This window comes from Patiria miniata, unplaced genomic scaffold, assembly GCF_015706575.1.
Source record: "Patiria miniata isolate m_02_andy unplaced genomic scaffold, ASM1570657v1 HiC_scaffold_9, whole genome shotgun sequence".
NCBI lineage: Eukaryota > Metazoa > Echinodermata > Asteroidea > Valvatida > Asterinidae > Patiria > Patiria miniata.
In genome coordinates this window covers 11,451,972-11,478,204 of record NW_024037076.1, presented here as the reverse complement: position 1 = coordinate 11,478,204, position 26,233 = coordinate 11,451,972, and the positions used below count along the sequence as shown (strand labels likewise).

General features: G+C 40.9%; 1 protein-coding gene across 1 annotated transcript; it reads right to left on the bottom strand.

The window, feature by feature from the left end:
• Positions 1 to 2,963: 2,963 nt before the first annotated feature.
• Positions 2,964 to 13,402, bottom strand: LOC119721109 (blastula protease 10-like). Its single transcript, XM_038191005.1, has 10 exons — positions 13,299 to 13,402; positions 11,621 to 11,873; positions 9,451 to 9,583; positions 8,573 to 8,636; positions 8,261 to 8,452; positions 7,607 to 7,736; positions 6,528 to 6,650; positions 5,751 to 5,848; positions 4,724 to 4,845; positions 2,964 to 4,316 (listed from the first exon to the last, which is right to left on the bottom strand). Exons 1-10 carry the CDS (start codon positions 13,359 to 13,361, stop codon positions 4,193 to 4,195), a joined length of 1,302 nt encoding a protein of 433 aa, XP_038046933.1. The 5' UTR covers positions 13,362 to 13,402; the 3' UTR covers positions 2,964 to 4,192.
• Positions 13,403 to 26,233: the final 12,831 nt, after the last annotated feature.

Here is a 26,233-nt window from a genome sequence, read left to right as displayed (position 1 = left end):
TATCGGGATAACTTCCTTCTCACCCTTTTGACTGCGCTGTCATTGTTGAGTAATGGAGTACAAAAATGCTGGTACTTTTTTGTCTCTTGTCGTCCTTATCACGATAAGGCAGAACAATGCACCGTGTATGGTGAATTGTGTTGTTATCGGACCGTGTCCTCCTGAAAAACATTTCGAATCCTGTTTATGTAAGATCTCATTTTTTGATTGATAAAAGTTGTTAGCTTAAGCCCCTATGTTCTCTCGTGAAATTTAGCCTCCCATGAAATGTAGTCTCTTTTACTCTATGGACCCCAGCTCTCACACGTGACTGACTATATAAGGCATGCGCAGTACAACCAATGAGTCTGTATTTCATAGAGTTTAAATTTCACGCTATATTGTACGTCACGGGGGCCGCCCGATAGTCAAAAGGTCCGAAGGTTACGGTGGCCCACAACTGTCACGGCAACAGCAAATTCGCCACGGCAACAGCAAATTCGCCACGGCAAAAGCAAATTCGCCACGGCAAAAGCAAATTCGCCACCCCACGGCGAAACCAAATTCGCCGCGGTTTGAAAAGCAAATGACTGGGGGCCAGTATTATGGTTCAGCACGTGTGCATTTTATTTCACATGCAGTGAGATCGCGACTACGACAACATTTATGACATGATTATACTGCGGAGGGGAAACTATGGTGGCCCTCAAGGGACATCACACATCGAGATTTCTGTGCAGATTTCTGCGATGTCGCACATTTTTTCCAAACATTTTCTGCGCAGATTTCTGCGATATCGCACAGTTTATTGCACATTTTTGCGCCTATTTCTGCGGTATTGCACAATTTATTGCAGAAATCTGTGCACATTTCTGCAATGTCGCACAAATTATCGTATATTTCTGCGCAGATTTTTGCGATTGTTGCACATTAATCGGGGATTTCTGCGCAGATTTCTGCGATGTCGCACATTTTTCTTTAGTCCGAAGGTTGATAATCCGAATGCACGAAACTTCCATAAGAGGGGTTCGTTAGTCCGAAAACGAAATAAGGTTCGTCAATCCGAACATTTGATGCAATAGTCCGAAGGTTCATTAATCCGAAGGTTCTTTAGTCCAAGCGGTTCAATAATCCGAAGGTTCGGTAGTCCGAATTTAGAATGAGGTTAATCAATCCAAAGGTTAAACAGTCCGAAACGAAAATAAGGTTCAATAGTCGGAAGGTTAATTATTCCGAATTGACAAAAAGGTTTGATAGTCCGAAAAGACTATAAGACTTTAAGCACAAAAAAGTCCGGCTTATAAAAGCAGGTTATCAGCCAAAACTCCATGTGATTTATATTGCTCATGATTAGTATTCAGATGTTGTTTGCTATAGCATGAAAATCACATTGAGTATTTGCTGGTAAACTGCTTTTATAAGCCAGGCCTTTTGTGCTAAGCAATTTTTTTTGCTTAGCAGCGCTGAGAAATTGGGCCCAGTATGGTCCGATAGTCCGAAGTGTCAGACTGACGAACCGTATTGCACATTCTGACCATCGAACTTTAGTCTCAATTCGGACTATCGAACCTTAATGTCCATTTGGACTAATTAACCCTACCGTATATTCGGACTATCAAACCTTATCATCTATTCGGACTATCAAACCTTATTGTCGATTCGGGCTATCGAACCCTATCGTCGATTCAGACGATCGAACCTTCGACTTAATTAAACTTATTCTATTTTTGGACTAATGGGCCCTTCGGACTATCAAATCATCGGACTATTGAACCTTTGGACTTACGAACCTTCGGAGTAATGACCCTTCGGACTATCGAACCATACGGACTATCGGACTGTAACCGTCGTGGTAACAGACACCTAGTGTTTATGGGCCTTATTCACCAGTCGGCCATATTGAACTGAAAGTGAGGTAATATCTTACCTTTTGGAACTAGCGAAGAGACATGAAATTAATTTAATTTTAAATTAAATTCACTCTGCTTCAATACATAATTTAAAATTTGTAATTAGACATTCCCTAATGTTTAAAGCCAGATTAAAAAAAACCCACAGTAAAATAGCAGGCTTTATTGTGCCTGCATAAATATAGTCAGGCGCCATCCCGTCCTACAGTTAACGATTAATGAAATGCATTCAGGGAACTCGACAAAAATGGTGAACTTGTGAATAATGCCCATAGAGTGAGCGGGCATAAACCGATCACTGTTTTGAAAAGGTAGCAATTAGTCTTCTTTATTGGGTGATCAGGTATACGACCTAATCACTCTTTTCCAATGACAACTATGAAATCTTCTTTTCTCTTCATCTTTCTTTCTTTTTGGGTGATTGGGTACGAGTGGTGCATATTTACTTGACGTCATAATGACGTCATAGGTATCAAATTACAAGCGATCGTTTAGGTCAATTTAGACCTCATTAACAAAATGAACGATCACGTTCATACTTTGTGATCTGATACACCATAATATTGTGATTACCGATGTCAAAATCGTTTGACCTTTCCTTCCGGGGCTACCGGAAGGTCAAAGTTAGGTGAATTAAAATATAGAAATGAGCCTCAAATTAAAACAAACCAAGATTTTTTTTTTCCAAACGGTGGACGGGGTGATCATAAAACCTGGTATGAACGGTCCAAAGACGGTCATACTCTCTAAATTCCAAAGAGTGAAATTAGGGACTAGACGTTTTAGAGTGAAAATCACTCTCATTTTACTTAGTAGATTAAAAAAGTCTGAAAAAAAAGAACCATTTCAGTCGAAGCTCGAGTAAAAAACTCGATCGTTTCGATTGAAGGAATTTCACTCCAAAACGTCCCGTCCCTAGTTTCCGACTGTGGGAGTGAATCTTCACTCAAATGGAGTGAATAATCACTCTTTGGAATTTAGAGAGTAAATGTAAGGTACTAAAAATTCATTCGTCTGGTTCTGACTATTTTTGATGAATCTCAGGTCAGGCAGAGTAAAGAGGTCATGAACAGATTCTTTCTTGATGTGTTTGTTTATTTTTGCAAAGCAAAGCAACTCTTTACAATGAGATTAATCAATAATTCCACAACTGTAATTATCGGGGCTTATTACTGATTCCATCAACTGAAATTAAGGCAGATGAATTCATCTCTCTGCTTTTAAGGTCAAGCAAGATTAAAGAAAATGCAACTTCAAGGTTTGCAACTGGGTTTTTAAAAAAAAAGGCCCAGAATAGCTTTCACCGATCAAAATCAATCTATTTGTCCTAGAACGTTCTAAGACATTATTCAGTTTACATAAAGTGAATTTATCAAGCAATTTCTTAACAGGGCTGGCATGGTTTTTGACCGAAGTATCTCCCTACTTGAAATGGAAAGAACTTTTTTTCATAATGCAGGACCTCAAGTTTTGGCTTCAGGATTATTCTTCGGGCGGGAAACATCGCCAAAATATTTTACCAAAAAAAAGGATGGTTCTATATCAAGTTTTTTGATCTGTGCTCAGTGGTGCGGGGGGGGGGGGGGGGTGAAGACATTTGCCCCCCCCTCTTTTTTCTGTTGTTCCCCAGTTTCTCCCCCGCACGTTGTCTACAAAGAGATGAATTTTGTTCATTTTCTTTTCTGAAGGAAATGTCCTTTGCTGACCAGAATCAGAACTATGGTTGAAAGAAGATAGTGAAAGTTTGGTTCTGTGCTGTGTTGGCCCATTGCATTAAAACAAACTATTCACAGTGTCATGATAGTGGTTGTTTTACTTACACCTGCTATTGTATTGCTTGCGCCTTAGCTATTGATAATCACATATTATTTGACCCCCCCCCCAAAAAAAATTGTACAGTCTTTGAACACTTTGTAAAGTTGTATAACGCTACTCTCACAAAACACAGCATTTTTTCGGATCGTTTTGGGAGATGAAGTTAAGAAAAATGCACTAACCCATTCCCCGACCAGCCTGCAAGCATGTATAGCTTGTTCATAAAAAGACACCAATTTTTGGTGTCAATTAAAGTTTCAACGATTATAAATCAATTTATTGGTGGTGACTTGCTTGCTTCTAACATTAAAGATGTTGATCAAGCGTGCTTAAATGTCTCTACTAAGCAACGATAATTAGCTCTACAAAAGCAACTGCACTAAACTAAAATCTTTAGTCTTGAATCTAGCGCATCTGTTTTCTCAATCGTCGTTTACATAAGAATCCTCGTGTTGTATACTGCCACTCAGGTGATGTCTGTCGTGGATTTACTCGCAACGATACTCGACTTGGAATCCTTTGTAGTTGAACATGTAGTCGCTCTTGAACTTCATCAGGGCCAGGTTTGTTTTGGAGTGTTTGGCGACACCTTTCAGTTCCCGGTCACAGTACCTGTTGGTCAAAGCAAAGTAAGTAAAAATAACAAAACAAGTCTTAATTTTGGACTTACTGGATAGAAAAAAAACTCGCTTCGTTGCGTCGACAGGCAACTGCACGGTCAGATTTGACAGCAATTTGTTTCCAACTTTACAAAATAAAATAAACCTTAACAAAAACACGAATTCAGAAACATCCCTTCTACCCCCAGGTCCCACAGTGAATCAAATTCTCCCCCTTAAAGAGAGATTATGAATACGATAATGCCATTCAAGTTGAGTCTCCGTTCAGGGGTTGTTAGGTAGTGGGACATTTTCCTAAACGAAACGGTCAACATATCCAGCAATGATTGTTATCCGTATAGATCCAATTATTTTGTTAAGTCCAAAATGCACTCTGAATTGTACATAAATGTGACTCACTCGTCAGGGTATATCTCATCGATGATGTCACCGGTTTTCGTTTCAAAGATGTCATAGAAGCATCCGTATCCTTCAACGTCGAAGTCAGTGAAGTCCAGATGGACGGTCATACCGACAGGACACTGTACAAGATGAATGGGAAAAAAAAGGCCCGTCTGTATCACTGGAAGGAACTATACAACATTGACATTAATACTTCTAAAACTTACTTTATAACTTATTGTACTGTTCTCATAAATCGGTATATGAGTTGGTTTTTACCGCTTCTCCGAAAGCCTAAAGTGGAAGTTCATGAATTTACATGTACATCTCGAATCTCCACTTTCAATTTCTTAAACTTTTTTTTAATGGGAAATGTCGGTAAACAACTGTCTTCTGATGTTAAGTGAGAGCATCCTCTGTTTGTTTTTTTATTTCAAAAAGTGGGTCAAAAGGTACTTTGATTTTGTTTGTTCAAGCGATTTTTTTCCCAATACCAATTTACAATTAGCACAAACGAGGGTACATACCAGGTTCTTTCGAATGACCTCATAACTTGCCCCCGCCCATCCATTTCGATTGATGTGTGAAATAATGTTTGAAAAATGAGTACTTACTATTTAATAATACTAATACCGGAGTCTTATATAGCGCACGTACCTACCAACAATTAGGTACTCAAGGCACTGGAAATTATGTCTATTATTAAAGACAGGTAAATGAAGTCTATGAGAAATATGAGACCCATTATGTAGCACCTTATACAGGGTTTTCAAGGTGCTGCAGCGCATATTGCAGCCACTGCCAGAAACACCGGGGCAAACCCCTTCTCTTAGCGATACGTGTTACTAGGTTCTTTAAGGTGCATTACACAACACACGGGACCTACGGCTTTACGTCCCATCCAAAGGACGAAGCAATACTGGTAAAGTGCCTTAAGAGCACAAAGCACCATGTTCCCACGGTCAGGATTCGAACCCATGTACCGCGGCACACGAGTCGAATTTAGCGACTATGCTGCATTTTGGATGCTGAGTTATGAGCCTACCTCGATGGCGTAGACACACTCGGTGTTGCTGGGGTATCTTGCAGGGTAGCCCGGGCTCTGGATTACCCCTGACGTGTCCGTGAACAGCGCACTGCAAGCTGAACCATTTTATTGAGAGATCAAATTAATATCATGTAATAAGGGTCAATAGCAATTCCTTTCGTAAAGGTTAAATCCAACTTTTGTTTTAAAAACTAAAAAAAAACGACAACATTCAATTGATAAGGCCTCTCTAAACGTAGTTTAGATTAAACGTAGTTCTTTGTTAACCCATTAATGGACTATTACACGAGCAACCGAAAGCAGTTGCAGAGAGTGGGCAATTTTGACTCCACCTGAAGTTAAATTCATGTTTTCTTTTGACAGATGTGTTGCGATCTATGCGAGACGGTCTCTTTTCTGAGATCCAGGCAAGACTGTTTGAGAAGTAAATTCAGAGAATTTAATGAAAACAACCCGTGCCTAAAGTCAATGTTTACGAAACGATTTCGTGAGAAGCAGTTTACACTGCACTGCAAAAACTGTAGTGTCAATTTAACACCATTCGGTATCTATATAGGACAACACCAGTAAAATTTAACACCAGATGGTCCTATATAGATACCAACAGTGTAAATTCAACACTGCAGTTTCTGCAGTGTGAATAATTTCTACCGACAAACTTTAGGGTATGGTTCGCTACTTTGAGCAGTTTCATGCGATTATGCGACCATCTACAGGAAACCGTCTGTTTTTCTAAAAACAAGCAAGCCGTGGTGTAACCGTCGGTGTCCTTACCAGTCTCGGCGTTGAAGATCTCACAGTAAGGTCCCTTGTATTCCTCCGGACAAACGCAGGTGCATTCCTTGGACGGCACGCCGCCATGTTGACACTTATCCTTCAGGTCCTCGGGGCAGCCCTCTTCAGTAAGACAAGATGGCGACATTGAGACATTTTTACTTTCTTTACGCCCCAACTCGATGGGTCTGGAGTAGCCAATGCTGGGGTGGGGTGGAGGTTGAAAATTCAAAAAGCTGGGGCTTATATTATGACGTAAGGGGCGCTTCCCCATTTTTTCTATCTCTCTTTTTAAATTTATATTTTCACAAATCTGCGAGGGAAGGGTACGAGTAGCACTGGCCATGGCCCCTGTTGGACTCCCCTTGGATTCACCTTACGTCCACACTATAAGTCCTGGAGTGTGCCCGATTGGTATACGAAACGCATTTTAAATGAAAGGCTATTAATTGGAAAGAGCATTTAAAAGTAGAATATAAACGTCCGCACAACCATGCCGTTTTTGTGTTATTCTTTCGAGAACTAATTTCAGGGTTCAAAATTGTGACTATAAAAAATGTGTAACTGTCAAAAATTGTATTTTCAGTCACACACGTTCGACCAGTGAATCACATGCTGCGGGCGTTCGGGCGTGTATCGTACTGAATCTTGCATGCGTGACGTCATTTCATTCCCAAATCAGGACTAGTGGTCAATTTGAATGCAGTGTTATGTAATACAACAGCAGGGCGCATATTGCGTAACATGATACAGGCGCGTGACACAGGTTTTTTTTATCCATGTCTACGACGCGCAACGTAGGGTGAATGATCGAAGACCCGGTAAAGAAAGCGCCCGCTGATTGGTCAAAATCTAGAGGTCAAGATGCGGTTGTCTTGCATGAGCGAACCTATTCAAATGTAATGGACCATGGTTTTGCCATGGTCTATTGCATAGACTAGCTGTTGTCTACCTACGGGCTAAAATTCGTGTGAGAGCATATCTTTAGAATTTGTTCCGGTGTATTGTGGTTTCAAATATAAACTTTAACTTGAGTTTCAAATATGTTTTCACTAAGGAACAGTGGAATTTGGCCTCACCGTAGCAGCCGTACATCAGGTTAAACTTGTAGATGTCCAGTCGGGAAAGTCTCCTCTGTAATCCCATCTTCTCCTTCACCGAAGAATCTTGAGGAACGATGGTTTCCGAGCGGCCATCTTTGCTGAAAGCCTACAGGAACATGTAGATCATGCACATTTAAGTATATTAAAAGATTTCCTAGATAAAATATTTCGTTTATTAACGAAAATGAGACGTAGTAAGGGGTTTATTCGTGACGTAAACTACGTCTGCGCAGTACATGTAAGTAATATAGCAACAATGGAACAACGGGACGCTTCCCGGTCTAGACATGCTCAGTGTTGTGCATTTTGAATGACGCGCGCGGCCATTGAATAAGCTTCTGTACTGATGACGTCACGCTTTGTTTACGTGTGCGCTTTCCTATGGTGCTCAGTAGACCGTGGGCCACCACTGGCTCCATAGGAAAGTGCACATGTTAACAAAGTGTGACGTCATCAGTACAGAGGCTTATTAATACCAGCAATGCGACGGTCATCATTGGTGTAGGCTGGTCCAACCGTCGTCGACCAGCCTAAGTTCAAACCGGCATAGTAGAGCTGTGGTTGAAACTGGTGAGCAACTAATGTGTATATCGAAAAAGTCTACAAAAAAAGCGGCTTGCGTGCACTTACATCACACGAGTAATGCATGATAGACTGCAGATCATACGGGGCGAGCAGCGGCCGGTCCACCATCTTGAAATTGTTGCCGTATCCTTTCCTGATGTTCTTCTCGTTGATGGTGACGTGGTCGCCGCGATCCGAGCGGGTTTGTTCGTGGTAGACGCCGAGGGCGTGGCCTATCTCGTGAAGGCAAACCCCGAGCTGAACGGACATCAACAAGAAAGAAAGAAGTAAAGATTCAGATTCAAACTCCCATCAGTTGAACCACGTACGCCTACATTTTTTGCACGAAGTTTCAAACAATAATATTTTGCAACTTACGTGATCGCATCGGCTTTCCTGTAAGTTGAGATTTCCGCCTGGTCCACCAACTGTCGAGTAGCACCTTGACACAAATTCGAAGCAAATTTCAGTATAAAACTCCGATATCGATATAGTATTTAAAAAAAAAAGACTTGAAGAAATTGGCTGGAAGGGGATAACAAGCGGGCACTGCCTCCCCCCCCCCCCAAGATTTACCAAAGTACCCCTCTTGCGGACATGTACAGTCTCGAGATGAAAACAAAACTGGTCCTATATTTCGGATAATTTGTTTTCAGTAACCATTTTCCAAAATGGTATAGAGAGTTCTGATATGAAAAAGGAATAATTAAACCAAGCCCTAGAACCCTTACAATGCGCCCTGAAAATGTGCACATAATGCGTAGTTTTGCATAATGACCGGTTTTGAAGAGCGCCCCTATTTTGGAAGATGGTACCAGATCCCCCCACCATTTGATTTTACGGAGGTTGTAAGTGTCCGGTGAAAAAAAGTGTCGACATTTCAGCACGGATGTGCAAAAAAAGAAGAAGAAGAAATGTCGGATACGCTGCTGCACCGACGGAAGACGCCTTTTACTGAGCAAGTGCCTCTTTTTGGTGTCCCCCCCCCCCCCCAGTTGAGATATATTACCCCCAAACAGCCGCAATAAGACCACTTGTTGTTTGGGTGGCTATAGAAAATATTCAACATACTGCAAAGTGCAGTGACCTTCTGTAACATGCAAAAAACGAGTCGTATTATGTAACCGAGGGTGAAAATGAACATCCCCACTGATGAGTGCCGCACGGTCGCACGATGACCTCCGTTTTTCGCTGTTAGACGGTTTCATGTCAATGCTTAGTCTTCTTCCCATCGTTCAAATCTTTGTAAGTCTTACCCATTGCCGGTTCCCTTGATATTGATCGGTCTGACGTCTCCAGAGTAGCCATCTTTAGCCTCAACGAACTTGATGCACGTCGTTTCCCGGTACAGAGCGACGGCTTCTTCGAACTTTGTTTTCATTGTCTTACCTTCGACAAAAAATATAATAATTAATTGACCAGATATGAGATTTGAAGGCCTGCATGGCGAAGTCATCAATCACAGTACGTTAGTGATTGCACCAGTACGTTTAAGAACCGGTGGGAATTACTTCGCGATTTTACACCATGTCTTAATTGGTGTCAATAAAAATGGATGGAGATAATGGACCTTATATCCACGAGGAAGCCATTTTGGTCGTGTTCCCTGAATGTATTGTATAAATTGTGAACTGTTGTACGGGATGGTGCCAGACTATTTTTGCATTCTAGCCTCACTTTCAAGTTTTTTTTTTAAAATGTGGCTTAAAATGTGGCATGTTTAAATCACACATTTTAAATCATTCATCAGAGCAGACTGCTATTAATTTGTAATTTGACCTCGCCTTTCAATTTAGCATGGCCAACTCGTGAATAAAGTCCATAGACTGAACTTGTTTCATATAGTCGAGTCTATACTCCTTCCATTTTTGCTGACTCAAGAGGGCCAGCCTAGTATACTCTTTATACCCAATTCACTGACTCATGACTGACTCCCCGACTGACTAACTGACCGACTGACTGTCACTTGTGAATTAAACTTGTGACAAATCTGAATGTCACTTCAAGCTAAATGCCAATTCGACTAAACGCTGATCTCGTTTAAGCATCGGGTTTTGCCCTTCACCGATGTACTAATGGTTTTTATAAACACTGTATAGTGCGTTTCCGAGAGCTTACGAACAACAATTTTGACACGCTTACTCGGTTGATCTCGTATGTACTTGATTATTCACGGAGCAGAAAAACACTTCTTGTTTTTTTTTTCTCAAAAGAGTGAACACTCCCACCCAACTCACAGAAACGTATACATTCAAGACAATTTAGAGTAAAATCCTTCCATCGAAATGATCAAGATTTCACACGAGTTGCGACTGAAGTTATTCATCTTCAGATTATAACAAGCTCGATCGGAAACATCTCGGAGGCTGCTGGCCAACGAATTCGTGTTCATGCATGAGTCACGTGATTGTGCCATGTAATTTATGAAGGGAGATAGTGTTTTGAGTAAAAACTAAAATCAGGTTTTTGACCCCAGTGACCCCATGATGACCTTTGACCCCAGTTTGGTCTTTGACACGTTGGAGCTTGGCTGCTGATACTTTTAACAAAGTTTGGTTGAAGTCGGTCAAAATATATAGGAGCACTAGACAATGTTAACGTATGTTACTAACTATAAGGGACTGTAACGGAGAAATGTAATGGTGATTTGGTGAGCTGTTACAACTGATAATGGAGTGATATCACTAACCGAAACTGTAACAACAATTGACCGATACTGTATCACTAACCGATCATGTAACAACAATTGACCGATATTGTATCACTAACCGATAATGTAACAACAATTGACCGATATTGTACCACTAACCGATAGTGTAACAAATTACCGATATTGTATCACTAACCGATAATGTAACAATTGACCAATATTGTATCACTAACCGATAATGTAACAACAATTGACCGATATTGTACCACTAACCGATAATGTAACAATTGACCGATATTGTATCACTAACCGATAATGTAACAATTGACCAATATTGTATCACTAACCGATAATGTAACAAAAAATATCGATAAAGTAGTAACATGTACTACACAATCAGTCAATATTTTTTACATTATCAGTCCTAACCGATATCAGTCCTAACCGATAATGTAAAAAAACAAACTGATTGTGTAGTAACGTTTGCTACACTATTGGTCAATTCTTATTACATTATCAGTTAGTATCGGTCAATTGTTGTTACATTATACGTTATTGGTTGGTAATTACATTATCAGTTGTAACAAGTTGCTATCCCGTAGATAAAATAGGTCGTTTTTTCACTCTTAACCGTCTGGTGCCTACTTTCGTCCATGAAATAACAGGGTTGAGTACCTCAAGTCAGAAGACTAAAATATCTTGAAGCCCAAGCCAAAACGAAGGTTTTGGACTACTAATCTCTCAACTCCCAAGTGAAAGTGACTCTATATACTCACTCAGTTGTGAGTCGAACTTGTAAACGAGAGTCTTGTCGGGCCACAGTCGGAAGGCGGTGGTGGCCGCTCGGCGCACTCGGGCTCTGTTCTTGGCCGTCACCTCTCGCATCATGTTGTAGACCTCCTTCTGTTCCTCAGTCATCTCCATGTCTCCCTCCACACAATTAGCAGACGGAGTCATCTCCAACTTGGCCGCCATCTTGTCCTTGCCCAGAAAGAAGTCCACCGCCTCTCCAGTGAACTCGTCTCGCTCCTGGTGGAATATTGTTATGCACCTTATTAATGCTCTCAAATGAAGCACAAATGGAAACTGAATTTTAACAATTTCTTGAAAAGTTGAACAGCGAATTGACTGGAACGGGCTTGAACCTGCCACCTCGGTTGCATGCTCTACCTAAATGCTCTACTCAAACTCTTTGTTCAAGGGACGCAGCTGTCAGAAGCCTTAAACCCGTATGCCATGCAGCCAGGGATCACGCCCAAAGTCACTATACGGACCTCGTAAATAGCAAACGGGGATCACTCAGAGAGCAAGGGAGGATCCAGAACACAATTTTTTTTTTTTGGGGGGGGGGCCCAAAATCCTTTGGTCCCCCCAAAAAGTGGGTCAAAAAAAATTCGGCGTGGGGTTCGGGGCCCGCTTAAGGGCCCCGAAAATTTTGTGGATTCTAGATGCTCTGTGGTGCGATCTGAGGCAATTTCTTACCACTTTAACCAATGTGTTTTTGAGGAAAAGATGGTGGTGTTCTCATTGCCTGCCTTTATTGCGATGTCACATTAAAAAAAAAAAAAAAAATGGTTTCTTGGGGGGGGGGGGGGGGGGGGCATGGCCCCCTTCGCCCCCCCCCGGATCCGCCCTTGTCAGAGAGTGAGTACATTAACGAGTACTCTAACATGAGTAGGCCTACGAGTAGGAGTACTATCGAGTACGGGTATTTTTTTGCTTGCGAGTACAAGCACGAGGACATTTTCATGAGTACGAGTAAGAGTACGAGTACCAAAAAATGTACCCAAGTACGGGTCCGAGTACTACAACACTGGATCACCGTACAAAATCATAGGGCAAAATAAAGAATTATGAGTCTCTACCCGATTTTTTTTCCAAGTACTAAGGACGTTGGCTAGAAATTCACCTTTTATAGAATGGTTTGTGTGAAATCCAGGCGTCATTATGATATAATCACGTATCTTGTTTGTGTTGCAGGCCAAAGATTTTGTTCTAAGCATTCCACGCAAGATGGTCAATCTTGCACCTTATCTGGGCAAAAGGAAGTGGAATCTCAAGGCAAAACTAGTCTCGCTATTTGAACCTTAAAAGATCTATTACATTCTTCCCTTTCAGAGATAACAATTTCGATCTCAGGCTGTGCTCCGTGGTCATATATATGGGTCGATGTGGCCGGCAGCCATAGGCGCCTTTACGTGCCAGCGGCCCGACCACGTTGTAGCCGCGTCCTTCACAATTCAGCATACCAGCTGCAAGTAAGAATGATCAGCCTCCCAAATTATTAAGAAAAAAAATGTACACAATGGTTGTCTGATACAAGACATTCCAATAAATGAGCACTTACTGTACCAGTTTTTTTTTTTTTTTTTTTTTTTTTAAATATTGTCTGTCCCAAACAAAACTATTCCCAACATTAAGATTTTGTTTTCAGACATTAGTATCTGAACTTACCCCCTGGTCAGTCCCGGCCAGTGCAGAACCGACCAACAAAAGAAGGATCAGCAACACCTTCATCTTGCAATTAGACTAGCTGTGTTTGAACGTGGAAACTCTCCTCCAACAACTGATGCAAGTCCGCATCCATCCTGCCCCTTTTATTGGTTTTCTGGTCCGGAAACTATTGCGTGCGACCAGGAAGCGGACTCCGAAATGACTAGATTGCTAGGCGTCAAACTGCCGTGTTAGATTACACGAAAGCGAGTCATCTTTGTTCTATAGGCCAATTCCTTTATTTGCTTTGACCTATATTTCATTTTTGTTACAATGGGGTGCGAGGTCGCCATCAATCTTCTTTTGAATAGAACAGACACGCACGCCACACCCCGACAAAATTAATAAATAGTCCTGTAACTACTAACAATCCTTGTTTTAATACTGGGGTGTTTTGCCAGGCTATTTGAACTCGTTAAAAAGTTGTTTTTTTTTGGGTAGACTTTTGCATATATAGTTGGTATCAAAGTTGGCATCGATGCAACCGATAGCAGACTAGACTCGATTCAAGCCTATGCCAACAAATGACGTAAACTTGATTAGATTTAGTGCCAGTAAAGTAGGAAAAGATTTGACTCGAGACAATTATATAATTTTGACTCAACTCGGCTTGAATTTTGACTCTTTATGACTCGACTTGAATCGCATGTTTCCAACACTTAAAGGCTCGACTTGGCTCATAATTATGTTTGCCAGGTTAGGCTAAACTTGTCCTGATTCGACTCGACTCAGTCCAACTTGAAAAAGATGTGTGCATTTCTCATAAAAATAGGAGTCAACTTGATCAAAGTCACTGTCAGTGACAGTAAATGGATTGACTCGAATCTCAACTCAACATCAATACACTGCCAACAAATAACTCGACTCAATCGAAGTCAGTGCCAACAAACAACATGACTCGACCAGCAAAGTTACAGCTGGTCTGAGAATTATTTTGACTTAATTGGTTCTACTCGATGACAAGTAAGTGCCAGAATGTCTTGACCCGGGTCGGTGGCAGAGAATGATTCGCCTTGGCTCGAGTGCCAAAGCTATACAGACTCAAGTTTGTCCAGACTCTGCTGAGCATCTAGTGTACGGTGAGCCTTAACTGCCAACTTATATTTATTTCCTAAGACAATTGACTATTTTATAATTTAGTTTATGTGTTCCCGGTGATTTGCATATAAATACAAAGTGTATTAAAACAGTTATTCAGTTTGATTAATATACGATGGAACATCCATTCAGATGCGAGATAAAGTCAACAAATATAATATGACAACACAATGAAACTAACATTTTAATTCCTGATTAGTATACTTTTTACATTTCATGCACACAGGTTTAAAAGGAATTATTTTTCTTCAAATCTAAGCCTTACAAAATATCAATTATTTACCAACTAAGAAATGAGACTAGCAAGATAAAAACATACATTAGAATATACAATTTCCTTTCCTTTTTTCATCTAAAATGTTTTCAGTTTGCAGCTATTTTACGACCAAATCCATCTTTTGTCCAAATGATGGATGTGTTAGCTTAATGAAGTATATGAAATATCAAATGTAATTAGTTTCGTATTTATACAGCGTGGGTTGTTGTTTGTTGACAGCATGGAGCAAAAGCTGTTGGGGAAACGTTTTCCAATCACTTACGTCAAGTTATTCTAAACGCCCCCTCTGCATTGCGGACAAACAAATCCATTAATTAAAAAGTTAATTACAACTTCTAATGAAAAGAGTTAACAAACTTGGTTGCCATAATAAAATGGAGTCGGGTGGGGAAATTCCCCGTGTTTTTCCTAAAAGGGTTTTTCGCGGGTTTTTCGCCCCTCTCGTAATCAGCGAATATTATTATAGCATTATATCTTCTTGAAGTTACAAGATGGATCCGAATTCTTTGTGTTTACTGAATTCACCGTATAGTAAGGCCTATTAGCGATGTTGTTTCACATTGTACGTGTATAGTTGTAATAGTTTTACAATAGTACAATACAGTGGCGTAGCCAGGAATTTTTCCGTTTGGGGGGGGGGGGGCGCTGGGGGGGGGGGGGGCGCCGGGCTGGAACATTTCATGGGGGGGGGGGGCGTCATGTAGATCAATGATCATTTTTTTAGAAACACTGAAGTATACGTGGAGAAATCTCACGACGATTGCTTTGCGGTCTTCTGGATAGGTTGGATCTTCTCCTGCCACGCTACTGCTTGCCGATTCTCATTCTTCGCAGGCTTATGGTAACTATCTGGGATGGGAGACTCCAAACCATACGCAAGGCATCCACACAATCATGCCGCAATAATTCATAGACTAACTGCGTGGTGACTCTTATCCGTCTTCTTTTTAGAATTTTGATTCCAAGAGTGGCAGTTTTTCATTAAAAAGGGAGGGAGGGAGATCATACAGCAACGAAGATGGGATTCAGAGCGCACTTGAATAATTTTTGGTGTTTTTTTTTGTATTTACAACGAAACTATTTGCGGGCATGTCACTGCTCCTTGTAGTCTCCGCCCATGTTTGTTTACACGAGTGACATTTAGGTCTGCATAAGGTGGTGTGAGGCAGTCTGCCCAATTTGTCACATCTGACACGGCGATAAGAGGCAGAGTCGAAGTGGACATGGTTGTAGATTGCTGATCACTTAAACGGTGTTGCTCTTGATCCTAGTCTCATAGATAGGGTCGAGGTTTACCGTCCCCCGTATCACACTAGGGCCGTGGTAGGACGGAGAAGTGACAATGTGGTCATAGACAGTACCCATCCAACGCTTCCCAGGCAGGCCTACGGGAAAATAGCTCCCAGCTGTTTCCACTTCCTCAGGGGCATGGTCGGTGCTTGGCCGCTTGCGGCACACCACGATGAGAATGACGCTGACGATGGCAACGACAACCACGGCTTCGACTGTCACGATGACTATGAAGCTAGGTGGGATCGGTTGTGTGGCTGGAGTGGGAGTTGTAGGCGATGATCTCACTGCTGTCGTGAGCTGCAACACTAGGATCAACACTTCCCAAGCCTTGCCCATCCTGGACTGTATTAAAGATTCAATCAAAATATTGTAAGAAAACCCGCTAGAACAGGTTGGACGAGTGTATGTTTCCGGGTTCTCAGCTAACCGTGACCTTGCGTGTTTTGTTTTTTTAAAAACCCACTGACCCGATCTGTTGTTTCTTTTTATACGACGGACTGTTATTGTAAACTACATGTATGCCATGGGCATGTTCATATTGAAGGAGTCATAAGAATTTCCGGGACATATCAGCGAAGAGGGCGCTTTCCCTTGAGCCTAAGCAATCTTTACGACACTTTTCGTCCGTTTGTCGGTAAGTTTGTGAAGCAAAGAAACAATTCCCTTGATGTAATTGACACGGTCCGCCTGTCCTCAATAATCGGATATAAATATCTGAGGTGCCCGGACCCCCCCCCCCCCGCAAAAAATCCTGGATCCGCCCCTGAACGCCCCACGGGGCACGAGGTTGCACAGTCTCGTGTATGGTCTTCAGCACGAGAGAGAAAAGCTGCCAACGACAAGGAAAGAACCGACCCAAGCCCCCGTCGAAGATATTACTTCAGTGCAGGCTGTATCGGAAAAACAAACACAAGAAATCGAGCAAGTCTACCACCAGAAATAAATCTTCCCTCGGCAGTAGCAGGAAGGCTATATATCCAAGCTTTAACAGGAAAACAGTCAACTCCGACAGGAAAATCGACGATCACGTCGAAAAAGATCTTATCCGTCAGAGTAGAAGGGTTGATAAAGGCCGGAGAGAGGAGCAACTTGTAATCCAGAGACGGCCGACTAGATGGAAACCATGGAAACACAGTTTCCTATTCTGCAATTGGAAGTCACTTTGCTGGAGCTGGGAAAACTGCGCCTTGCTCAACGAATCACAGTCATAGTGAACAGATGAAGAAGTTTGCACTGCTTGACGAAAGCGTATTCGTCAGAAAGAAGATTACACTGCTGATGTGCGTACAGTGAAGAGATAGCTGGCCATGCACGCATAACCATGCCTCAAGCATGGACTAAAATTTAACAAGTTTCGCTCAGTATTTCGTTATCATCTAATTGTTGCTCCTCAGAAATTGAAAGATTGAATAGCCGTCTGTTTGCGTTCATGCATATGAGGAAGCTATATTGAAATTACTTATTCTGGTTCATAAATTTATGGGAAGCAATACTCACCTGCTGGTAGTTGCATTGGCTAGACCTTCACATAAATATGCGGATGGTAACAACGTGTTAACCAAATGTATGTTTTCATGAGCAATGATATTCTTGACATCTGGAATAATGGCTACGGATATGGAACTGCCATTTCATCAGTGTATATATTAGCTAACGAGTTGTATATAAATTGTTTATTACCTATACATTATTCAAGTATCAGTGTGTTCAGTAATCACAACAGATGGCCAGAGATTATTTTTGTAGTCATTCATTCATTTCAAATGTAATGTTCCCATTGAGCTTAGCAGTATTAAAGCAACGTAATATTTCGAGTGCGTGTTTTTTCTGTTATTTCATTTTGATGTTGGTAAGATTAAAGGAAATGTACATCATTGGCTTTTGCTGTAATTTTCAGAAATGAACTATTTGAGGGGTTAGTATAATAGATCAAATATTGTTACACTGACATGTTTGAAGTTTTGTGTTCGAAAATGCTGGAAAAACAAAGGAAAACAAAAATGTTCAAGTAGTCTGGTTCCTTGACTCCACTAAAGATAAAATGGATCAATTTATAAATGCCGGAAAATTGTAAGGTAAGGGAACCAGTCTAGCTGGCCTGCACCCGTTCATGAACATGTAACCAATAGCAAACAAAATTTGGACTGAAAAAAGTGTAAAGTTGGAGCAGTAGTTGAAAAATAGTTAGGTTTTTCCAACGGTGGTCGGCCGACCACCGTTGGAAGTGTACACAAAACTACAATTTTCTTGAAAATGACTTCACACCAGGTGCCATAATTTTACAGGATGCTTGAGACTGTCATTTACCAACATCCTAGTAAGGTATTTCGTAAAAACTTGGTAGTTTTATTTTTCGATGTTTGCAAATGTTGTATATTCCCTTTAAAAGTTTATGTTTTGTCTGAAAGGCAAGTAACGGTTGATATTTATTGCACATTTTAAAAAAGGAGGGGAAAATCTCATTAAACAGGTTGACATTTAACTACGCTTTTGACATTTGCCTTTATAAAGATATAAGAGCACAGTGGCTACTTTTCGGTACAAATTAGTATTCTTGGCTGAAATTCAATTACCTTCAATACAGTCGCGAATTTGGCCTCAAATAAGACACAGATGCAAACCCATGTGTAACTTTTCGAAGGAATGTGAAATGTCGAAAATCGTAGTTAAAAATGTCAATGTGTTGTTAAGAACTTCAACGAATAGCTGAATTCAGGTGTTGGCGACATTTTCCCGTCCAACATTTAGCAGCTGCCCTTTGCGCGTGGCCCTATTCACGTGACTTTGCAGCGCGTCCATGAAGAACCCAAAAGTTGTGTGCACAGTGAATGGCGCGTTCGAACGCGCGTCCGATCTAGTCTCTTTATTCTATATCTATGGTAACAACCAGACTGGATAGGACATCGCGCCGTGTTTGTGCACGAATGCGCGGCCGAACAATGGCGGCGCGTTTACTGTCAGACGGGTAAACGCGCATCGTGCTTTCACTTTGTTTACTTTGGAAAATGGATTATTGAGTGAATTTTTTCTTACAGACGGGGGTTCAAGCGTTCCTCCAAAACAATCTTTAAAAAAAAAATAACTGAACGATGAAGAGTTACCCTCAATCCCTCCAAACAGCTTTTCCACACTTTCTTGATATACACTTTCTTATTATGCATTTTCCAAATTCAAGAAACCCCCCCCTTTCCTTTTCCCTTATTTTTTTTTTAATCCTCCTCCCAAAAATGATTGTAAGTAAATTGCCATTTCATTTTTGGCACATTGGTCATTAGAGCACACTGAATTACTCCATCAACGAAATGAATAATTGTTTTAATAATATGCTAAAATAACATCATATTTTTTTAACTGAACACTCACACGAAAAATTGTATGGAGATTCATTCAAATGATTGATATATTTATTAAACTGAACCTGAACATACACCAATTACAATCTAAAAGGTAAACAAACCTTAATTTTACAAAGTAATCAGTAAAAACTTCTTCCCGTCCCTAGATTGATCAGGGAATGACATCGTTCACCTCTTGTGATATTGTGTGAAAGGAGATGAATCACAAACCAAAATAGTACTATACTAATTTTGTCAAAGAATAATTCAAGCTACGCACGGTCTTGTTTATAATTAAATGTTTAGCTGTACTTCTGAAAATAAATATAATTACTTGTAAGTGTAATGGGAATCGTTTTTGTGAGCGAATATGACGGTGTATATGGCTATAGCTAGTAATCTTATATAACGGCGTACACAACATAATTTCAAACCGTAAAAGTACTCATTGCTTTCTTCACCATACAAACTGTCTGTTGAGGCCAGTCTTCTGCGCGCTTCTGGTTTGCGTACTGCGCGCACTTACGCGTTCTTAATCAGTTTCAAATGTTACGCGTGGCAACTACTTGTTTTCAGTTCGTTCGCCACGGCCAGCTAGACAACAATTTTCTTTTACCGTTCTCTATTGTTCTCTCTCATTTTCATTGAGTTGTTCATTTTCTAAGTTGAATCTACATGTACATCTGTGATGCCTGTTCTGAGGTATGTAATGACACCTGCAGTATGAACAATAAACCAACTGTTACTCATATAGACAGGTTTCTAGCATCGATAATTCTAGAAACTATAGGTCCGATTGAGATCGCGTTATTGGAAATTGGCGGCCTGTGGCAAAATGTGGGGAAATAGAATTTGAACCCTACACTGTCAATAATGTGACAGTCATCTTGGGAGCTCATAAAAATACTTGCGTTGAACTCCACAACTTCTTTCCAAAACCAAAATCAATCAATGTTAACAGTTCCACATCGTAAAAATTGATTAAGTCAAACGCTTAGATGCCTATCGCATGTTCCATTCAGTGGATGATACAGTCGATTCCATCCCTCCGTGAAGTTCTCCATTTTCGTCCGGCTCGGTCCTGCAGCTGGTGGTTTTTGCTATATGGCTTTGTTGAAGTTCTTTGTTTGATATGAAGGTCAATCGGCCAGTTGTGCAGTAAGTTAGCATAAACCATCTCCTCGGTTTCTCTTTATAAAGACAAATAATAGAAACATTTCGGTAGGCGTTAAGCCAAGGTAGCTCTACTGAGTGGAGCGCTGGAACTTCGGTACCCTCCGTACAAGCTTGTACGGAGGGTACCGAAGTTCCAGCGCTCCATTGAGTAGAGCTAAAGCCAAGGCAGACATAATTCAATCAGATTTTGCATGTAAAAGTTATATAGGTTATTCGAATAAACTATTTTAAACAAGTCAACTTTTGTTCATTGCCATTGCCGGGTCAGTCATGCACGTTTAGGCCTATGTCTTAAAAAAACATGGACGGCGACCAGCATGACAGGTCTAGATCGCATGGAATTTGAACAGAATATCTCGCTAGCTACCACACAGGCCTCCATCCCCTCAAACTCAGAGCGACAACATTAACAATATTATAATTTGCTATGTTCATATTCCTCCATGCCATGTTGTATAGGCCTCGTTAAAAAAAAAACTTACTTGCGAATAATTGTCCTATTCTTCAACGCTCCTTACTTCCCGACTCCAGCAATCTAATGCTGCGCACACCTTCAAGTTGACTATACTCCTCGTCGATTTGGATCAATTTAGATCTCTGTTTCTTTTATTCTTTCAAAAATGACCAAAAAAACGAAGAAAACCCAACTTCATTTTTTAATCCTCCGTTCGAAAGTGTACACAACTCGAATGCGAAATTGTGTTCTTTACCCTTTTCAAAAAACGCGCGCGCGGATGCACGTTCGTACGCGATGTCCTATCCAGTCTGTGTATATGGAGATCAATGGTAACAACACAGTGGTGGAGCGTAGCAAAATGATGTTCGCCGTATTTTATGGCGGCCAAAGGACTGTTGAGTAGACAAATTTGTTTGGTCCTTGGTACGGGGTATTAGCTTTACCAACTGCATTGAATGACCGATCAAAAAGAAGCTTACAAAATCCTCTTTACAGTGCCAAGTGTGCATTTATTACTTGAAGTAACGGCGCGTCATGAATCCGAGAACTTTCAGTGCAGTACGCACACTGCGGTAGCCCGCCGGTCACACTGTCAATTACGTGCAAATCTCCGTTGCTCATTCTGCTGTAAGTCAAAATGTGCGTTTGTCACAAGTAGGGAAATGTACCAGGTACGGATGTTTAGTTGTTCATTTTGTAAAACTTTTCCTCTAGAATGTTTAAGTAATATATCTTCTAGTTTAAACTCGGTGTGCATTAATCTGAAAGTCTTGGAAACAGCCGTGAGGCCGTCTTTTTCTTTGCTTTGTGTAGAATCGCTATGGAGTAGAGCGCGTCGTGTTCATGCCACTACAAGTGCACGCGCGTGGTCGTCTATGGAAGATGCGACTGAACTGTTTGTAATGCACAAGATGTTTAATTTCCCGTCGTCGAATACCAACGGTACCTTAGCTTAATCGGTAAGCTCTGCGGCTGGTACTGTCCGTGAGTTCCAGGTTGGCGTCTTCGTACAGGTTCAGGGCATGTGGTCCACACGGAGGATCAGGGCTTAGGGTGCCGCCCTGTTCCTCCCTTAGCTCTTTGCTTTTACATGGCGCCTGGCCCTCCGGTGTTACATGGATGGATAGGGAAGGAAATGTGTATTGGCCGGGAACGCCGAGATCCCAGAAGAGTGCTAATGGGTTGGCTGGGGCATTGTTATGGCTCAGACCGATCCCTGAATGCTTGGCTAGCACATAACTTTTTGATTTTTTTGTAATCCTCTTTTTTTTTTTTTTTTACTTTGCTTTAGTTGGATATTTACATCTGCCCGGCAGGTCTCCGGTAGTATTAAAAACGTAGTATCGGTAGTATCAAAGGTATACGTCGTGAATCTATGAATATTAAATAATTGATTATTATCAAAATTAAGTTTCGTTCGATCAATATGACTACGGTAACCATTAAATTTACGTCAAGTGCAAAATTTTGTAGCAGTTAAAAAACCCAAAAAAATTTGCCCAAAATCTTGGCCCCAGAAAAAAAATGTTTTTTTTTTAAATGCTTGACATCGACATGAGCTATTTTTTTTAAATTATTTAATTTGAATTTTTGAAAATAAGAGTGGGACGTTCCGATCCTTATTCGTTTTGAATAGTGTGCGCAATTTCAGAACTGGAGCGCGCAATTTAAAACCAACTTCTAGAACTGCGTAAAGGCCTGCAAACTGGCTGGATATTTTAGTTCCTACTTTTCCGATATTTTAAGCGCCTATTTTACCCAATAGCGCCCCCAGCATTTGGCTGGGGGGGGGGTCTCACAATTTTTTTTTTTTTTCAAACAAACTGGGTGTTTTTTTTTGGGGGGGGGGGATATTTTGACGTTGGTGGCGCCACTTACACCCCTATTATACTACTCGAAAATATGCCAAATACAAATCGGTACAAATCGTGGACCTAACAAATGACTCCCCCCCCCCAAAAAAAAGAAAAAAAAAACAAAAAAAACCCCAAAGATTAAAAAAAAAAAAAATTGCAACCTGCTAGCTACAGATTTTAAGAGCGAGCCAGGCGGGGACGTGCGAAGAAAAATCGGGCCGGCGACATCGGCCGGTCGTAAAAAGCTTGTCTCTTCAGTCGGCAGGGATGAAGAGCGCCACCTACTGCCAAAGAGTGTCCATGAGTGTCCGCTTTCAACAGTGCCCCTATAGGTGCAATGAATTGCCATAGACTCCAATGATAAATTCCCTTACTTTAGAAATTCAAGAAAATACTCACAATTTGCTCTCTAAGGTGTTCGAGACATACATTAAAATTAAAGCTTAGTTTGATTGTCTTTCTATTTTTCCTCAATTTTTTTGGTGGTAATGCAATTGTAAGTTGGGAGAAATTTCCGATCACCCATCGCCATTTTGAAAAACGGCGCCTACACTCCAATGCAAAATAGAGCGCTTTTTGAGCCCCAATTTCATGCGAATTGCACAGAAATACAAGCTCACTTTCCTGTGCACGGCTTCCATCCTCACTGTTTACGAACCCTCAAGTGCACGGCCCACAATATGCTCAAATACTGAGGGCATGCAAATCGTGATTTGGCGCAGCTATAATTTTGTCTTTACATATAGGTCATGATATGTTACCCAGAATGCCATCCCCACTTCCTTCACAAGATTCTGTGAATGGCATCAGCCCTCAATTCCCGGCCCAGCGCCCTAGCCCCTGTTTGCAGGGCGGGGGTTACGAGCGAAGGGTTATTGTACAAAACATAAAATATGGACATCATGAACAGGGCCCTAGTGTAACATGTTTCCAGGTTAGAGTTTTGAGAGAGGTTTGAGAGCCATAAAATTGGGGAATTGAAGAAATATGGTAATGAATCTCTGGCCCGGACTGGGGGATTCCAATTCTAAGCATTTTGGATGTTATTGGGCTCGAAAGAAAGGTGATCGTAAGGTTCTGGCCAAATTCTGCTAAATGCACTTCAAAAATCTGTCACATTTAACAAAATCTGCCAAATTCCCCAGAATAAATCGAAATACACTTTAAACCCTTAAAATCACACGCAGATGATGTAGTATTGCCTTGGTTAAGGTTCAAATTACATTATAAACAATCTATAGCTATACATAATGATGTTATGAAATTGCATACATCGGGCAAAACGCTGTTGCGTCACGACGAAGTCCGGAACCTCAGCACCTAGACCAGCCATACTGTCCCATTGTGCATGTTATGCAAGGGTTTGTTTGAAAAGATTAAAGCTTTTGTAAACAAATGTACAAATTTACTATGTTTTTTTTGTTAAATAACCATTTTTGCAGAATTCTGCCAGAAATCTGCCAAAAATTCAATTTTGTCAAATTTTCTGTCAAACTCTTTTTTTTTTAACAAACAATCTGTCAAATTTAGCCGAAAATCGACTACAACGGTCACCCTGCTCGAAAGTGGCGCTTCTTTGCCATGTTGTGGAGTGATGGTTTTTAAGATGGCTACTTGTCCGCTTTGGGGAAAATAGGGGATGTCTTCTTTGGGTGAGATTATCTCGAAAAAGTCAACGGTCAACCCACCAAAAAATGAAAAGAAAATGAAAGATGACACATTGATCATAATTTTCTGTGCAGCTTGAATAGCTGTGAGAGTTCTGAGTATTTTTTTCAAAGAAATTTTGAAGTATGCGCATTTAGCACTAGTGTCTATGGGAATTTTTTTGCAGGGTTGCACTAGTCTGGTTCCCAGGCCAAAAGATTCTGACTATTCCTAATGAATCTTAGGTCAGGTAGCCTCCAGTAATACATTTTATTACAATTCACGTCACGTGACTAAAACGGGAGGAATTCCTCCTTTTTCCGAAAATTTCCGAAGTTTGCCGAATTCGTTTCGTCGATCGACAATCGGATAGCGCCCGAGTATTTCCGAGTATAATATAGGTTTAATTAACTGCTAATTGCTTATTTAAATTTTTGTAAATGAGTTGATAATTAATATTCTTTGCTTTCATTTAGAAAATTAGAATTTCACCAACAGCGATTTTTTGGCATCAAATTAATATACTCGGATCGTATGGGCGAACCTTTTGCTGCGCGTCATGTACAATTTTGAATTTGACGACCGTTACCGAGATTTTCCAAAACTCGGTCTTCATTCGGCTCCGCCTGCTAACAGTGCTATTTGGGTGCCTAATTTTGAAGACTCCAGATCAACATTAGACAATGTTATCTTACAGAAACATCAAACTGTATTATACTGTATGATATTACGAAGCAAGTGTTTTATTTTAAAAAATTGATCAGAACATTAAAAGCTATAAGTGATAAAGGGAAATCGGAAACGAGCCCGAGCTTTGAAACAGGGCCATTAATGTCGTCATGTTTATTTTTAGCCACGGAGGCTGCCGCCTGACCTACAATTTAGACGTGAGCGTCGGGAATAATTGTCAGGTTTGGGAACCAGTCTAGGGTTGCACCTCTCAGGCAGTGTCAGAAACGGGCTTCCACGGAGCATGCACAGCTACGAATTATTGTCAGCGCGTCCCCGCGTATTTTCATTGGGCGTGGACGTGCTCTAGACAGTTATCGGATGCAGCCTGGGAAAAATGTTGCAACCTGACTCCATTTCCGCAATTGTGATCAAAGTGTATGGAGAGTCAAGAAATAATTTTCCTGACAAAATTGGAAATATTTCTCAGTCCCAGATTCATGTCTTATCATCATTTTTGTATAAATGACCTTCATTGAGATGATATATGAAGAAAAAAAGTGGCGTCAGGTTGCAACATCCCCCTCCCTGGAAAAGAAAAAAAAAGAAAAAAAGAAGAAGAAAAAACAGAGAGAAAAAAGAAAAGAAAAGAGGCGAGAAGTCATATTGGTGTAAATTGAATGGGTGTGTGTGTGTCTGTGTGTGTGTGTGGATGTGTGTGTGTGGGGGGGGGGGGGCAAAATGTCCCTACCCCCTCTAAAACTGATAAATCGAGAAAATGTTGAGAAAAACAGGAATTATTTTGGAAAATGTTTTGCCCCCTCTAGAAAAAATCCTGGCGACGCCCATGTTTCCAGCTCTTGCACGAAACTACCCGAAACAGTTCATTTATTTAGCTCCTTTGCGCATGTCTGTCATTACACTAGGAGCCAGGCGCGAGTAAGCCGGGGAAATAATCTGAACCCTTATTGTCGATTAGGACTATCGGACCTTATTTTCAATTCGGAATAATGAACCTTCGGAATAGTAAATCTTATTTTCGTTTCTGACAATTGAACCTTCGGACTACTTAAACCTTAATTAGGACT

Bases quoted from the DNA above. Each gene is read 5' to 3' on its own strand.
- LOC119721109 (XM_038191005.1), bottom strand. From the start codon at position 13,361: ATGAAGGTGTTGCTGATCCTTCTTTTGTTGGTCGGTTCTGCACTGGCC. The intron at 11,874-13,298 runs GTAAGTTCAGAT...ATATTCCACCAG, and splicing joins TGGCCGGGACTGACCAGGGG to GAGCGAGACGAGTTCACTGG. The intron at 4,846-5,750 runs GTAGGCTCATAA...CATCTTGTACAG, and splicing joins AGTGTGTCTACGCCATCGAG to TGTCCTGTCGGTATGACCGT.